Consider the following 18,488-nt stretch of genomic DNA (forward strand, 5'->3'; position numbering starts at 1 on the left):
TAGCATATCCTATAGAAAAGCATTAAAAACTGCTAGATCTGATTACTTTTCTTCTCTTTTAGAAGAAAACAAACATAACCCCAGGTATTTATTCAATACAGTGGCTAAATTAACGAAAAATAAAGCCTCAACAAGTGTTGACATTTCCCAACACCAAAACAGTAATGACTTTATGAACTACTTTACTTCTAAAATCGATACTATTAGAGATAAAATTGCAACCATTCAGCCGTCAGCTACAGTATCACATCAGACAGTTCACTATAGACCCCCTGAGGAACAGTTCCACTCATTCTCTACTATAGGAGAGGAAGAATTGTATAAACTTGTTAAATCATCTAAACCAACAACATGTATGTTAGACCCTATACCATCTAAGCTCCTAAAATAGGTGCTTCCAGAAGTCATAGGTCCTCTTCTGACTATTATTAATTCCTCATTGTCATTAGGATATGTCCCCAAAACCTTCAAACTGGCTGTTATTAAGCCTCTCATAAAAAAACCACAACTTGACCCCAGAGAATTTGTTAATTATAGACCAATCTCGAATCTCCCTTTTCTGTCCAAGATACTAGAAAAGGTGGTATCCTCACAATTATATTCCTTCTTAGAGAAAAATGGTATATGTGAGGATTTGCAGTCAGGATTTAGACCGTATCATAGTACTGAGACTGCTCTCCTTAGAGTTACAAATGATCTGCTCTTATCATCTGATCATTGGTGTATCTCTCTATTAGTTTTATTGGATCTTAGTGCTACGTTTGACACAATTGACCACACCATTCTTTTGCATAGACTTGAAAACTTTGTTGGCATCAGTGGAAGTGCATTAGCATGGTTTAAATCGTACTTATATGACCGCCATCAGTTCGCAGCAGTGAATGAAGATGTATCATATTGATCACAAGTGCAGTATGGAGTACCTCAAGGCTCAGTACTAGGGCCGCTACTCTTCACGCTTTATATGTTACCCTTGGGAGATATCATCAGGAAACATGGTGTTAGCTTTCACTGTTATGCTGATGATTATCAGCTCTATATTTCCTCGCAGCCCGGTGAAACACACCAATTTGAAAAACTAATGGAATGCATAGTCAATATAAAAAATTGGATGACAAGTAATTTCTTACTGCTAAATTCAGAAAAAACAGAGGTGTTAATCATAGGGCCTAAAAACTCTGCTTGTAATAACCTAGAACACTGTCTAAGACTTGATGGTTGCTCTGTCAATTATTCATCATCAGTTAGGAACCTAGGTGTGCTACTTGATCGCAATCTTTCCTTAGAAAGCCACGTTTCTAGCATTTGTAAAACTGCATTTTTCCATCTCAAAAATATATCTAAATTACGGCCTATGCTCTCAATGTGAAATGCAGAAATGTTAATCCATGCATTTATGACTTCAAGGTTAGACTATTGTAATGCTTTATTGGGTGGTTGTTCTGCACGCTTGGTAAACAAACTACAGCTAGTCCAAAATGCAGCAGCAAGAGTTCTTACTAGAACCAGGAAGTATGACCATATTAGCCCGGTCCTGTCCACACTGCACTGGCTCCCTTTCAAACATCGTATAGATTTTAAAATATTGCTTATTACTTATAAAGCCCTGAATGGTTTAGCACCTCAGTATTTGAATGAGCTCCTTTTACATTATACTCCTCTACGTCCGCTACGTTCTCATTTGGAAAACAGTGTCTCAATAATGCAAAATGATAATTAAGGCAGTTCATCATTGAATTCAGGTATGTCATCTCTGTTCAGTTTAAATAGTGTCTGTGCATTTATTTGCAATCAAGTCAATGATATCGCTGTAGATGAAGTGACCCCAACTAAGCAAGTCAGAGGCGACAGCGGCAAGGAACCGAAACTCCATCAGTGACAAAATGGAGAAAAAAACCTTGGGAGAAACCAGGCTCAGTTGGGGGGCCAGTTCTCCTCTGACCAGACGAAACCAGTAGTTCAATTCCAGGATGCAGCAAAGTCAGATTGTGCAGAAGAATCATCTGTTTCCTGTGGTCTTGTCCTGGTGCTCCTCTGAGACAAGGTCTTTACAGGGGATCTGTATCTGGGGCTCTAGTTGTCCTGGTCTCCGCTGTCTTTCAGGGCAGTAGAGGTCCTTTCTAGGTGCTTATCCACCATCTGGTCTGGATACGTACTGGATCCGGTTGACTGCAGTGACCCTCTGATCTGGACACAGACTGGATCTGGTGGCCACGGTGACCTCGGAATAAGAGAGAAACAGACTAATATTAGCGTAGATGCCATGCTTCTAATGATGTAGCAAGTACATAGGGTGTTATGTGAAGTGTTTCCGGTTCCAGTTTACCTTATTAATGCAGCCTAAAAATCCTTTAACGGATTTGGATATTAAAAGCATATTAGTATGTTATGTGTAAGACAGGTTAAAGAGATATGACTTTAATCTAGATTTAAACTGCAAGAGTGTGTCTGCCTCCCAAACAATGTTAGGTAGGTTATTCCAGAGTTTAGGCGCCAAATAGTAAAAGGATCTGCCGCCCGCAGTTAATTTTGATATTCTAGGTATTATCAAATTGCCTGAGTTTTGAGAACGTAGCGGATGTAGAGGATTATAATGTAAAAGGAGCTCATTCAAATACTGAGGTGCTAAACCATTCAGGGCTTCATAAGTAATAAGCAATATTTTAAAAATCTATACGTAACACAGGCATATTTTAAAGTCCACACATACAGAATTAAAAACAGCAGTCAGTTCCTCTATATCTAGAGAGGATCCAGAAGCCCCAATGAAAGCAGGCCTTGGGCTTGCGTCATAAGCCTCAGCAAAATACTTTGCTGTGAGCTCATTTACATGATGGAAATAACAGTCAGCAGATCTATTATTCAAGATAACAGTTGGCAGATCAATATTAAACATAAGAGATCTATGGACACGCCAACCATGTGCCTGAACACATATCTTGTTAGACCAGCACAAAAGCATTTGCTATTTAAACAATGCAGCGCAGGACAGGAAAATGAGAACTGTGTCAGACTGAAAACTAACGAGAACACTTTGCGCTGGGTGTATGATAGGTTCCAAGGAAGTTCAATATCTCAAAACCAATCATATTGCAGATAGAACCTTATAATTCCAAGGTGGCGATATGTATTTTCATATCCAAATGAGATTTGCATTAAAGTAGTTGTGTATCAATTCAGAGTCTTGCCATCTGGATTGGAGTTAACCTCTTACATGTTCTCAAAGTACATGAATGCAGCCCCCCTGAGACTCAACAGGATGTGTATTATGAATTACCTAGATGATGCTGGACATGCACTCTATGGTGAGATCTATGACACTCTAGAATTGATGACAGCCGCAACCTCTGTATGCCCGTGTTACGTTCAGAATGTAGAAAGATGGCAGGTTGCACATTGTGGTGATGAGTGAGTTTCACACCATTCTTCTCCCTTGGAGAGACAGGATAAAGTATGATCAAGGAATCAATATGGGCCGAGTGATCAGAAAGAAGACGGTCCCGATGCATTTCTGCATGACTGGGGAACCCTATTCTACAGCAGACCAGTTTTCAGGGATTGGTTCACATCTAAGAAACAGTGGCACATAAACAACTTGGAAATAAAGGCTGTCCACTTGGTTCTGCAACACTTCTGCAGCTTGTTAGAGACCATATTCTCATTTGAATGGACAACACTGTGGTGATGGAAGCGGACATGCTGTCTAGAAATGCTCTAGTTCATGGGGAGTGGATGATTCAGCAATTATCACTGCCCTCTGTTCTTATCTCTCTCATGCTTTCTCGTTGAGGGAGACTGTACTGTGAAGCAGCAGAGATGAAAAATATTTGTTTTCCTCCAGTCAAGATTCTGCTGCTTTTACTATAGAAAATCAGTGAAGAGTGAGCAACTTTGTATGGTCTCAAATGGAGAGTGTTCTCAGCTTGGTGTACAGCCAACATCCTGTCATTTTTGCAAGACTGACTTGACACAGGTAGCTTGACAAAGGGGCTTTTGGTTGGAAGGCATGTGTTGATAACCAGCTTTGTTTTTGATTTAATCCTGTGGGGGTGGTCAGATGACCTCTTGGCTGGAGGACTCACATCCGTGAGGATGGTCTCTTCTGAGGATCCACCTTCCAAGCACCAAATAAGTCATGTGTTTGCTGTAGCTAACAACAATGTAAGGCCACTCAACATCAATAATGGAGCTTGACTACAATGGGACAATGGTGAAGTAGTTGTCTGCATAGAACTTGTAGTTTTGACACTCTGGAAGTGTGGAGTCGAGCTTCATCACCTCATCATCACAACATCAACTGACAGTCCAAGTTCAAATTTGGCTTGTCGTATTCCATCTACACACCCCTGGTACACATCAAAGTCACACAACATGTCAGAGATTCCAGTTTTCACCCATAGTTTGAACCCCCATGGGTGACCTATAAACTGCTACTTGGGTAAAACTCATATAAAATCTCAGGATCATTTAGAAGTTTAAAAATAAATAATTTTTTGTCATGCAAAAAAAAGGGAGATGAGCTCAACGCAAAGTTTGCTGATGGAGTGAGTTCATAGCCAGATAACCGGACTCTTATAAACACTTAATCTATCCAATAGCATTGTGAGGACAAACAATAGAACCCATTAACTATGTAAATATGGTCTTAAAAAAAACATTTGCAAAAAATATTTCATTCCCTCCTCTCAGTGAACCATGGTTATGTGAGTAACCTTCGAGGTAACCTATTCAAAAATACAAACAAACAAAATGCAAGCTCTCCAATGGCATACATGCAGTACTGTTGAGTAGGCCTGTGTGGTCATAGCATCCCCAGTGATAATCTGAGAAAAAGTAAATTAAAGGCTATGACTGCGTTTAACTTTACTTGTAACTTTGTAACTTTTGCCCAGTTGGTGGCGTTTGCTAAATTAATTTGCCTGATATCAATGAAAGACTGAATTTTCTTCCAATTTGCAAAGGTACTTCTTCACTTCTCGCATCTCATTGTTTTGGCTGGCTTTGTTATCTCATCAAATTTACAAAAAAAGTAAAAAAAATCTAATGACCTGTTCTTCTATACAGGGAGTGCAGAATTATAAGGCAAGTTGTATTTTTGAGGAATAATTTTATTATTGAACAACCATGTTCTCAATGATTCCAAAAACTCATTAATATCAAAGCTGAATATTTGTGGAAGTAGTTTTTAGTTGTAGCTATTTTAGGAGGATATCTGTGTGTGCAGGTGACTATTACTGTGCATAATTATTAGGCAACTTAACAAAAAACAAATATATACCCATTTCAATTATTTATTTTCAGCAGTGAAACCAATATAACATCTCAACATTCACAAATATACATTTCTGACATTCAAAAACAAAACAAATCAGTGACCAATATAGCCACCTTTCTTTGCAAGGACACTCAAAAGCCTGCCATCCATGGATTCTGTCAGTGTTTTGATCGGTTCACCATCAACATTGCGTGCAGCAGCAACCACAGCCTCCCAGACACTATTCAGAGAGGTGTACTGTTTTCCCTCCTTGTAAATCTCACATTTCATGATGGACCACAGGTTCTCTATGGGGTTCAGATCAGGTGAACAAGGAGGCCAAGTCATTAGTTTTTCTTCTTTTAGACCCTTTCTTGCCAGCCACGCTGTGGAGTACTTGGACGCGTGTGATGGAGCATTGTCCTGCATGGACTTCTTCCTGTACCACTGCTTGAAGAAGGTGTCTTCCAGAAACTGGCAGGAGGACTGGGAGTTGAGCTTGACTCCATCCTCAACCCGAAAAGGCCCCACAAGCTCATCTTTGATGATAGCAGCCCAAACCAGTACTCCACCTCTACCTTGCTGGCGTCTGAGTCGGACTGGAGCTCTCTGCCCTTTACCGATCCAGCCACGGGCCCATCAAGACTCACTCTCATTTCATCAGTCCATAAAACCTTAGAAAAATCAGTCTTGAGATATTTCTTTGCCCAGTCTTGACGTTTCAGCATGTGTGTCTTGTTCAGTGGTGGTCGTTTTTCAGCCTTTCTTACCTTGGCCATGTCTCTGAGTATTGCACACCTTGTGCTTTTGGGCACTGTTGGAATGTTGCAGCTCTGAAATATGGCAAAACTGGTGGCAAGTGGCATCTTGGCAGCTGTACGCTTGACTTTTCTCAGTTCACGGGCAGTTATTTTGCGCCTGGGTTTTTCCACACGCTTCTTGCGACCCTGTTGGCTATTTTGAATGAAACGCTTGATTGTTCGATGATCACGCTTCAGAAGCTTGGCAATTTTAAGAGTGCTGCATCCCTCTGCAAGATATATCACTATTTTTGACTTTTTGGAGCCTGTCAAGTCCTTCTTTTGACCCATTTTGCCAAAGGAAAGGAAGTTGCCTAATAATTATGCACACCTGATATAGGGTGTTGATGTCATTAAACCACACCCCTTCTCATTACTGAGATGCACATCACCTAATATGCTTAATTGGTAGTAGGCTTTCGAGCCTATACAGCTTGGAGTAAGACAACATGCATAAAGAGGATGATGTGGTCAAAATACTCATTTGCCTAATAATTCTGGACACAGTGTATTCTTTATTTTGTTTGTTATTAATAGCTCTCAGGTTGGTGAATGGATCCAACCTTTGTTCCGGAAGAGTGGAGGTTCTTCACAATGGAGTCTGGGGAACAGTGTGTGATGATCTGTGGGATTCAACAGACGCGGCAGTGGTGTGTAGAGAACTGGGCTGTTGGAATGTCATAGAGGCAAAGAGCTCTGCTTATTTTGGACAAGGTTCTGGACAAATATGGTTGGATGATGTTCAGTGCCGTGGAAATGAATCTACACTGACAAACTGTCCATCAAATGGATGGGGAACCCATAACTGTGGGCACCATGAAGATGCTGGAGTCATCTGCCAAGGTGAGTCACAGGACATTTTCCCAATAGCAATACAATAGCATTTCATGATCCAAATAACATGATCTCCTTTAAAGAATAAAAATATAATTAAAATATTTCATTCCTTTTTTTTTTACGTTTCAAACGGCACAATGTCGTTTTTTTTTTTTTTTTTTTTTTTTTTATGTACCAATTCCTCAATTACAGGGTCAAAACAAACCAACAACCAGTTTTCATAACAAAACCCACCAAATCGCTTCTCAAAATAGCCCAAATCTAGCCCTGTCCATTCTTGGGGTTAAAATATAAGTTTTTTTGGTGGGCTTCCTGGTAAAATCTGTATTCCAGGGGCTAAGTATCATGTTATTGGAATCACTTCAACCCGTGGCAACAATGTTAAACTAGCCAAATTCCTAGGGAAAACCACAGACCCCCCCCCCAACACTGCCAAACATCATTCACACAATACTGTCGAGTAAATTTGTTTGGTCATAGCATCCCAAGTGGTGACTTGAGAAAATGTCAGCCAAAGGCTATGAGTGCATTAAGCTTCATTTGTAACTTTGTAACTTTTACTCAGTTGGTAAATTTAGGGAATTACCTGTTCTCAACATAAGACAGTGAACTTTGTTCCAATTTGAAAAGGTGCCGCCTCATTTCTGGCGTGGCATCATTGTGGCTGAATTTATTAGCATGTAAAAGGCAAATGGTAAAGAGAATAACAATTTCTTGTTTAGCGTCTGTTTGAATATCATTTTCACTGTGGGAATGATCACGCAAAGAAAGAAATCCATCCTCGAACAGTAATAAACTTCAATTATCTCTCTTCTTCTGTGATAGGCCAGGCACAAACTAGTGCAGCACCACCAACAGGTAATTATAAACCTTTGAATTCGAATCATTTGATTGAACTGAACAAACTTGAAGCACTGCAATCAATCTGACATGCCAACATCATCATCAAAATTTAATGTTGTGTATTTTTTTTTTCTCCAGTTGCAGTGACATTGAACACGACTGCTCCACAGCCAGGAGTCAGAGGTAAAGACTTTGAGGATGATGAAACTTCATTATTATTACCACTTTCACTCATCAAAATTACAAACAAACAAGTAAAAAAATCGAATGACCCATTCTTCTATCTTTTTATTCTTGGTCATTAATAGCTGTCAGGTTGGTGAATGGATCCAACCTCTGTTCTGGAAGAGTGGAGGTTCTTCACAATGGAGTCTGGGGAACAGTGTGTGATGATCTGTGGGATTCAACAGACGCGGCAGTGGTGTGTAGAGAACTGGGCTGCGGGAATGTCACAGAGGCAAAGAGCTTTGCTTATTTTGGACAAGGCTCTGGTCAAATATGGTTGGATGATGTTCAGTGCCGTGGAAATGAAGCTACACTGACAAACTGTCCATCAAGTGGATGGGGAACCCATAACTGTGTACACCAAGAAGATGCTGGAGTCATCTGCCAAGGTGAGTCAAACACATTTATACTACGGTTGTATAGCTATGATGTTGTCTAGGACATTTTCTCATTAGCAATACAACAGCCTTTCATCATCCAAATAACATGATCTATTTTAAAGAACCAAAATACAATTTGAATATTTCATTCTTTTTGTGTTTTTTACGTTTCCAACAGCACGACACAAAGTTTTCCAATTATGTACCGTTTATTCCTCAATTACGGGGTAAAGCTCACCAACAGCCAGGGTTGCCAGGTTGTCACAACAAAACCTACCAAATTGTGACAAAAAATAGCCCAGATATAGCCCTGTCCATTCTGGGAGTTAAAATATATATTTTTTTGGTGGGCATCCTGGTAAAATCTGTATTCCAGGGGCTAAGTATCATGTTACTGGAATCACTTCAACCGTGGCAACAATGTTAAAGTAGCCAAATTCCTAGGGAAAACCACAGACCCCCCCAACACTGCCAACAGCATTCACACAATACTGTCGAGTAAATTTGTTTGGTCATTGCATCCCAAATGGTGACTTGAGAAAATGACGATCAAAGGCTATGAGTACATTAAGCTTCATTTGTAACTTTGCAACTTTTACTCAGTTGGTAACATAAGCTAATGGAATTGCCTGTTCTCAATATAAGACAGTGAACTTTGTTCCAATTTGAAAAGGTGCCGCCTCATTTCTGGCGTGGCATCGTTGTGGCTGAATTTATTAACATGTAAAAGGCAAATGGTAAAGAGAATAACAATTTCTTGTTTAGTGTCTGTTTGAATATAATTTTCACTGTGGGAATGATCACGCAAAGAAAGAAATTCATCCTTGAACAGTAATAAACTTCAATTATCTCTCTTCTTCTGTGATAGGCCAGGCACAAACTAGCGCAGCACCACCAACAGGTAATTATAAACCTTTGAATTAGAACCAGATCAGATTTTCTCATAACCTGTAAAACTGTCTAAACAATTAAATTGAGCCAAACAAACTTGAGGCACTGCAATCAATCTGACATGCCAGCATCATCAACAAAACATAATGTTAGTTTTTGTTTCTGCAGCAACAGTGAAATTGAACACGACTGCCCCACAGCAAGGAGTTGGAGGTAAAGATGATCGGAAGGATGAAACTCCACTATATTACCACTTAGCTATCTCATCAAAAATATAAAAGTCACAGGACATTATCTTGATAGCAATACAACAGCATTTCATAATCCAAATAACATAATCTACTTTAAAGAACCGATATAAAATTAAAATATTTCATTCTTTGTTTCATCTTTTGTTTTTTGCAATAATGCAGAATGACAGTTAAAGGCAGTTCATCACTAAATTCAGTGATACCATCTCTGTTCAGTTTAAATAGTGTCTGTGCATTTATTTGCAATCAAGTCAACGATATCGCTTTAGATGAAGTGACCCCAACTAAGCAAGCCAGAGGCGAAAGCAGCAAGGAACCGAAACTCCATCAGTGACAGAATGGAGAAAAAAACCTTAAGAGAAACCAAGCTCAGTTGGGGGGCCAACTCTCCTGTACATATGAAACCAGCAGTTCAATTCCAGGCTGCAGCAAAGTCAGATTGTGCAGAAGAATCATCTGTTTCCTGTGGTCTTGTCCTGGTGGTCATCTGAGACAAGGTCTTTACAGGGGATCTGTATCTGGGGCTCTAGTTGTCCTGGTCTCCGCTGTCTTTCAGGGCAGTAGAGGTCCTTTCTAGGTGCTGATCCACCATCTGGTCTGGATATGTACTGGATCCGGGTGACTGCAGTGACCCTCTGATCTGGACACAGACTGGATCTGGTGGCCACGGTGACCTCGGAACAAGAGAGAAACAGACAAATATTAGCGTAGATGCCATTCTTCTAATGATGTAGCAAGTACATCGGGTGATATGGGAAGTGTATCGGGTGATATGGGAAGTGTTCCCGGTTCCAGTTTACCTGACTAGTGCAGTCTAAAAATTCTTTAATGGATTCGAATATTAAAAGCATATTAGTATGTTATGTGTAAGCCAGGTTAAAAAGATGGGTCTTTAATCTAGATTTAAACTGCAAGAGTGTGTCTGCCTCCCGAACAATGTTAGGTAGGTTATTCTAGAGTTTAGGCACCAAATAGGAAAAGGATCTGCCGCCTGTAGTTGATTTTGCTATTCTAGGTATTATCATTTGCCTGAGTTTTGAGAACGCAGCCGATGTATAGGATTATAAAGTAAAAGGAGCTCACTCAAATCAGAATCAGAAATCAGAATCAGAAAGAGCTTTATTGCCAAGTATGCTTACGCATACAATTAATTTGTTTTAGTGACATAAGCTTCCAGTACACAGAGACAACAACACACAGAAAAAAAAAAGATTTACAAATTGGCAAATAAATAAGTGTATAAACAATTGTGCTATAAATCAATCAATCAATCACCTTTATTTATATAGTGCTTTAAACAAAATACATTGCGTCAAAGCACTGAACAACATTCATTATGAAAACAGTGTCTCAATAATGCAAAATGATAGTTAAAGGCAGTTCATCATTGAATTCAGTTATGTCATCTCTGTTCAGTTTAAATAGTGTCTGTGCATTTATTTGCAATCAAGTCAATGATATCGCTGTAGATGAAGTGACCCCAACTAAGCAAGCCAGAGGCGACAGCGGCAAGGAACCGAAACTCCATCGGTGACAGAATGGAGAAAAAAACCTTGGGAGAAACCAGGCTCAGTTGGGGGGGCCAGTTCTCCTCTGACCAGACGAAACCAGTAGTTCAATTCCAGGCTGCAGCAAAGTCAGATTGTGCAGAAGAATCATCTGTTTCCTGTGGTCTTGTCCTGGTGGTCCTCTGAGACAAGGTCTTTACAGGGGATCTGTATCTGGGGCTCTAGTTGTCCTGGTCTCCGCTGTCTTTCAGGGCAGTAGAGGTCCTTTCTAGGTGCTGATCCACCATCTGGTCTGGATACGTACTGGATCCAGGCGACTGAAGTGACCCTCTGATCTGGATACAGACTGGATCTGGTGGCCACGGTGACCTCGGAATAAGAGAGAAACAGACAAATATTAGCGTAGATGCCATTCTTCTAATGATGTAGAAAGTACGGTGTTATGTGAAGTGTTTCCGGTTCCGGTTTACCTAATTAATGCAGCCTAAAAATCCTTTAACTGATTTGGATATTAAAAGCATATTAGTATGTTATGTGTATGCCAGGTTAAAGAGATGGGTCTTTAATCTAGATTTAAACTGCAAGAGTGTGTCTGCCTCCCGAACAATGTTAGGTAGGTTATTACAGAGTTTAGGTGCCAAATAGGAAAAGGATCTGCCGCCAGCAGTTGATTTTGATATTCTAGGTATTATCAAATTGCCTGAGGTTTGAGAACGTAGCGGACGTAGAGGAGTATAATGTAAAAGGAGCTCATTCAAATACTGAAGTGCTAAACCATTAAGGGCTTTATAAGTAATAAGCAATATTTTAATATCTATACGATGTTTGATAGGGAGCCAGTGCAGTGTGGACAGGACCGGGCTAATATGGTCATACTTCCTGGTTCTAGTAAGAACTCTTGCTGCTGCATTTTGGACTAGCTGTAGTTTGTTTACTAAGCGTGCAGAACAACCACCCAATAAAGCATTACAATAGTCTAACCTTGAAGTCATAAATGCATGGATTAACATTTCTGCATTTCACATTGAGAGCATAGGCCGTAATTTAGATATATTTTTTAGATGGAAAAATGCAGTTTTACAAATGCTAGAAACGTGGCTTTCTAAGGAAAGATTGCGATCAAGTAGCACACCTAGGTTCCTAACTGATGACGAAGAATTGACAGAGCAACCATGAAGTCCTAGACAGTGTTCTAGGTTATTACAAGCAGAGTTTTTAGGCCCTATGATTAACACCTCTGTTTTTTCTGAATTTAGCAGTAAGAAATTACTCGTCATCCAATTTATTATATCGACTATGCATTCCATTAGTTTTTCAAATTGGTGTGTTTCACCGGGCTGCGAGGAAATATAGAGCTGAGTATCATCAGCATAACAGTGAAAGCTAACACCATGTTTCCTGATGATATCTCCCAAGGGTAACATATAAAGCGTGAAGAGTAGCGGCCCTAGTACTGAGCCTTGAGGTACTCCATACTGCACTTGTGATCGATATGATACATCTTCATTGATCGAGATTGGTCTATAATTAACAAGTTCTCTGGGGTCAAGTTTTTTTTATGAGAGGCTTAACAACAGCCAGTTTGAAGGTTTTGGGGACATATCCTAATGACAATGAGGAATTAATAATAGTCAGAAGAGGACCTATGACTTCTGGAAGCACCTATTTTAGGAGCTTAGATGGTATAGGGTCTAACATACATGTTGTTGGTTTAGATGATTTAACAAGTTTATACAATTCTTCCTCTCCTATAGTACAGAATGAGTGGAACTGTTCCTCAGGGGGTCTATAGTGCACTGTCTGATGTGATACTGTAGCTGACGGCTGAATGGTTGCAATTTTATCTCTAATAGTATCGATTTTAGAAGTAAAGTAGTTCATAAAGTCATTACTGTTGTGGTGTTGGGAAATGTCAACACTTGTTGAGGCTTTATTTTTCGTTAATTTAGCCACTGTATTGAATAAATACCTGGGGTTATGTTTGTTTTCTTCTAAAAGAGAAGAAAAGTGATCAGATCTAGCAGTTTTTAATGCTTTTCTATAGGATATGCTACTTTCCCGCCAAGCAATACGAAATACCTCTAGTTTTGTTTTCCTCCATTTTTCGGGCTGCTCTCTTTAGGGTGCGAGTATGCTCATTATAACATGGTGTCAAACTGTTTTCCTTAACCTTCCTTAAGCGTAAAGGAGCAACTGTATTTAAAACGCTAGAAAAGAGAGAGTCCATAGTTTTCTGTTACATCATCAAGTTGTTCTGAGGTTTTGGATATGCTAAGGAATTTGGATACATCAGGAAGATAACTAAAAAGCAGTCTTTTGTGGTAGAAGTGATGGTTCTACCATACTTGTAACATGAAGTAGAATTTACAATTTTGGCTATATGAAGTTTGCAAAAAACTAAATAATGACTTGAGATATCATCACTTGGCTGCATAATTTCAACACTATCAACATCAATTCCATGTGACAGTATTAAATCTAGAGTATGATTTCAACAATGAGTAGGTCCTGAAACGTGTTGTCAAACCCCAGAGTTCAGAATGTCTATAAATGCTGATCCCAATGCATCTTTTTCATTATCAACATGGATATTAAAATCACCAACTATTAAAACTTATCTGCAGCCAGAACTAACTCAGATGTTATTTACCATTTATTTCTCAATAACGTGGTCAAGCTCACCAACAGCCAGGGCTGCCAGGTTTTTATGACAAAAAAAAAAAAAAAAACTAAGTCGCTACTCAAAACAAGTTCAAATCTAGCCCAGTTGCTTTTTGGGGGGTAAAATACAAGATTTAGGCTATGAGTACATTAAGCTTCATTTGTAACTTTGTAACTTTTACTCAGTTGGTAACGCTAGCTAAAGGATTTGCTTGTTCTCAATATAAGACAGTGAACTTTGTTCCAATTTGAAAAGGTGCCACCTCATTTCTGGCGTGGCATCATTGTGGCTGAATTTATTAGCATGTAAAAGGCAAATAGTATAGAGAATAACAATTTCTTGTTTAGCTCTCCACTGTGTGAATGAAATCCATCCTCGAACAGTAATAAACTTCAATTATCTCTCTTCTTCTGTGATAGGCCAGGCACAAACTAGCGCAGCACCACCAACAGGTAAATATAAACCTTTGAATTAGAAACAGATCAGATTTTCTCATAACCTGTAAAACTGTCTAAACAATTAAATTGAGCCAAACAAACTTGAGGCACTGCAATCAATCTGACATGCCAACATCATCAACAAAACATAATGTTAGTTTTTGTTTCTGCAGCAACAGTGAAATTGAACATGACTGCCCCACAGCAAGGAGTTGGAGGTAAAGATGATCGGAAGGATGAAACTCCACTATGTTACCACTTAGCTATCTCATCAAAAATATAAAAGTCACAGGACATTATCTTGATAGCAATACAACAGCATTTCATAATCCAAATAACATCATCTACTTTAAAGAACCTATATATAATACAAATATTTCATTCTTTGTTTTTTTTTTTTCAAATTTCCAATGGCTCAACAAAGTTTTTAATTATTTACCATTTATTCCTCAATTACGGGGGCAAGCTCACCAACAGCCAGGGTTGCCAGGTTTTCACGACAAAAGCCCAATTGCTTTTTGGGGGGTAAAATACAAGATTTTTGTCTGGGTTCCTGGTAAGATGTGAATTCCAGGGGTATGCAGTACTGTTGATTAGAATTGTTTGGTCATAGCACCACCAGGGGTGACTTTAGGAAAATTTGCTCAAAAGATATGAGTATATTTAGCTTCATGTATAACTCATACACATTAAACATACCTGGCTGCATTACTTTAAAGAGAGATTAGAAATTGAATGAGTAAAACAGATATAAGCAAATAAAAGTATTCATTCATCATTAATTTGCTATTATTAACAAAACTATCAAATTAAATAAATCAAAATAACCCAAGTGCATAATTAAATAGAGGGCTTAAACTTTGTACATATGACCTTGGTGATGTAATTCAATTTCTATGAGCGTACAAAATGTTCCACCTGCTTCATTCATTCTTTGGTTCTTGTCTTAGCTTTAAATGATCCCTGTTTTGAGCTCAACTGCACGGAGGATGAATGGTGTGGAGAGAAAAATGATGTTTATGGCTGTTTCTGTAACAAGAGTCATCACAGACCAGACCCACAATCTTTTGGTTGGACAACATTGCACAACTACATTTCAAATCTACATTTTAATTAATCAATCAATTTTTTATTTAAAGCTTACTTAGGTGTTCATAATCTTTTTTTTCTGTCAGATTTCTCTGAGGTTTGTGAAAGCAGCTCTGGTTCCATTTCCCTGTCTCGCTGTCAGCTCTTTGAGGCTGGTTTTCCTGCTGACAACTTACACCTCAATGACCCCAACTGCAAAGGAACAGTCTGGAATGGCAGAGTGGAGTTCTATTTTGACAACAATGACCACATCTGTGGTACAAGTATTTTGGTATGAGATATTATGCTATTTAAAACACACTAGGTTCTCACATCTCAGTTTACCACTTAATGAATAATGCTGAAGTACAACTATGGATAGATTTCTAAGCTTTTTTTAATCAAAAATGTACTCCCCATTTTCCAGTCAACTGATGTGTTTTGCTCTTAATACAGTACCTTTTGATGAAATCTGGTGTTATAAATATCTTTAAAAACCTTGTAGATGAAATCTTGAATTAAATTCAAACTAAAATGTTATCTATCTGGTCCACAGGCCAATGGCACCCACTACATTTATGAGAACTTTATTTTTGGAACGTCAGACTCGACTGAAGGTCCCATCAGCAGGAAGGGAATTCTGAAGCTGAATTTCAGTTGTGTATACCCCCAAACCCAATCACTTTCTATGAATATGGAAATCAATCCACTAGAGAGGTGGGACTTCAAGTGTTGTCTCTGTTTGTGACAATTTATTTAAAATAAACAGAAAGTTTTATATCTGGTAATTTTCTGTAAACCGAGAGCACATTTATTACTGTATATCTGTAAATTATTCATTAAATTGATACAGAATGCAGCAGTTTTCCACATATCAACCTTACATCTATTTTAACAGCATTGTCCACAAGAAGCTTCCTGCTGGTCAAGGGAGATATCAGGTCAGGATGGTTCCATATCAGGATGCTGAGTTCTCCAAGCCCTTCAATGGGAGTGTGAATGTGGAGCTGAACCAGCAGATGTTTCTGGAAGTTCATGTAGACGGGATTGACAGTCGTCAGTTTGCCACAGTGATTGACTCATGTTGGGCTACACCTGAGAACGATCCTAATCACTCTGTCCGCTGGGACCTCATCAGCGGAGAGTAAGGGTTTTCTTCTGCAAATAATCTGTAAATAATCTATAATCTGCAAATAATTTTTCTTTGTTTTTTGGTTGAAATAATTATTTTTAACAGTGGTCCTTTCATACAATTCCTTTATAAAATGGATGACTATCACTACTGATATTCTCAGGTGTCCCAGTCCAAATGATGAGACAGTGGAGCTGCTGCAGAATGGAGTCTCCACATCTAGCCGTTTCTCCTTCAGGATGTTTTTCTTCACTGAAAACTCCACTAAGGTTTACGTGCACTGTACTATTCACATTTGCCTTCTGGCAGGAAACCACTGCTCAACTGTGAGTCACAAACCCTCTCTGATGCATACATATAAATATGGTTGAAAGACATTCCAAGGTATTAATTAATTTTCAACAACTACACAGCTATGGAGTAGTTCCTGGTTTGACCGCATTAGAGTTCCATATCACTTTGCAGATTATTACACAAGCTTTCGCTTTCTCTTTCACCACACACACACACACTCACACACACATACCTTGGTGAACCGTGCCCTTAATTGATTGTCTGCAATCAAGACATTTCATGTGTTTGATCTGCGTTTTTTTCCTTGTCAAACTTCACAATAGAATTGTGCAGTTTAATTTAAATAAATAAATATTGCCTAAACAAATACAGAAATAAATTACATTTAATTAATAAATAAACCATTTGTTAACATACTTTATCTCTCAACCAAATATTTTAAAAGATAACTACACAAGTTATCTCTTTCGCCCTTGTCCTTTAGTGACTGCTTAAATACAGCCCATCCTTGTTAGTTTGAAAGTCTAATGGGTGTGCATTTATTTTCAATAATTCAACGACCCTTCATCAGTTATTACTTATATATATATATATATATATATATATATATATATATATATATATATATATATATATATATATATATATACATAAATTAAATAAAGCTGTCAATAAATGCTGAATCCAAAATTTTTAAATTTAATGACTAAACATTTTATATTTTAGTATCTCGTCGTGTTTTATTGCAATATCTCCTAAAACAAAACACATGATTTCTTATATCTCTGTTTCTTATTTCTCAGTTTTAAATATAGAATCATCTGATTGCATTAATCAGTTCACAGCTCAAGTATCCTGTATTTTCTTCTCTTTTAGCACTGTGACTCTGGATCCCACTTGAGAGAGGGCAGGTCTGCAGAATTCCATGACAGTGCTTCCATTTCCATGGGTCCCCTGATGATGTCTGAAAGGAACCAAGGTTTTGCTTTTTCTCATCTATTTCAGTTTTGTTATGTATTGTTTATGCATATTTTTTTTCTAAATATGATAAATGTCTGTTTTGAATCTATTACATGTCACTTTTTTTTATATTTATTGTTCACAGGTATTTGAGCCCCAGAGCGGCAGAACATATCCACTGCTTAAGTGTCTGCGTGGTTCTTTGATATTATTTGTTTCTCTGCATGAAGTGTTTTCATCTTTTTTTGCAGAATATTTCACTGATTGAAATATTTCTGCCAAGAATACTCATTGTTTTATACAAATCTCATCTCTTTCAAAATGAATGTCTTACTGATGCTACACTCCTACAAGCTGTGTTTCTCATTGCAAAATACACTCTTAAGATCATCTAAATTTTTTTGTCTTTTTTTTTATTTTTTATGATGGATTGACATGTTTCCAAAACCAGCATGTAGATTGTTCATTATTTAGCAGAACTTCAGTGCACTGTTATGGGATATATACCAAAGTTACTGAATAAATCCATCCAGTGGTTACATTTTCTTTGGTCATTATAGTGTGGGGTAGAATCATTAGGAAGAACAGAAATAATATTATTCTATGTAGTTATGGCTTTTGTTTTTGCTGCAGTATAAATAAACAGAATCCACTGTCTCTGAGTTTATGGTTTATGCTTTTGTCCCCATGCTCCTGATTAATGTTGGTGCACCAAACTTTCCCCCCTACGATGGGTCGCAACAACATTTATAAGATGATGAGGAGGAATAATAAGAACAAAAAGTGATGAATAGTTGAATTACAAATAACTTGGTCTACTGGGGAAAAAAAGGTTTCAAGGGTCATTTTAAATGTTGTTCAAACACTAACAGATGCTGTGTTAATCACTAATATTCTATTGAAGCTTATCATTGTGACAAAAATTTCTAAATGTATCTCCAGCTTT

General features: G+C 38.2%; 1 protein-coding gene across 1 annotated transcript; it reads left to right on the forward strand.

The window, feature by feature from the left end:
- The first annotated feature begins 6,820 nt into the window (after nt 1-6,820).
- On the forward strand, nt 6,821-18,204 carry LOC113062141 (pancreatic secretory granule membrane major glycoprotein GP2-like). Its single transcript, XM_026231761.1, has 12 exons — nt 6,821-6,897; nt 9,208-9,240; nt 9,384-9,443; nt 14,071-14,103; nt 14,262-14,306; nt 15,039-15,158; nt 15,264-15,448; nt 15,713-15,873; nt 16,055-16,300; nt 16,452-16,614; nt 17,459-17,561; nt 17,688-18,204. Exons 5-12 carry the CDS (start codon nt 14,279-14,281, stop codon nt 17,693-17,695), a joined length of 1,014 nt encoding a protein of 337 aa, XP_026087546.1. The 5' UTR covers nt 6,821-6,897; nt 9,208-9,240; nt 9,384-9,443; nt 14,071-14,103; nt 14,262-14,278; the 3' UTR covers nt 17,696-18,204.
- Nucleotides 18,205-18,488: the final 284 nt, after the last annotated feature.

The sequence above is a fragment of the Carassius auratus genome, chromosome 44 (genome assembly GCF_003368295.1).
Source record: "Carassius auratus strain Wakin chromosome 44, ASM336829v1, whole genome shotgun sequence".
NCBI lineage: Eukaryota > Metazoa > Chordata > Actinopteri > Cypriniformes > Cyprinidae > Carassius > Carassius auratus.

Bases quoted from the DNA above. Each gene is read 5' to 3' on its own strand.
- LOC113062141 (XM_026231761.1), top strand. From the start codon at position 14,279: ATGACTGCCCCACAGCAAGGAGTTGGAG. The intron at 15,159-15,263 runs GTTGGACAACAT...TTTTTCTGTCAG, and splicing joins ACCAGACCCACAATCTTTTG to ATTTCTCTGAGGTTTGTGAA. The intron at 16,301-16,451 runs GTAAGGGTTTTC...TGATATTCTCAG, and splicing joins TGGGACCTCATCAGCGGAGA to GTGTCCCAGTCCAAATGATG.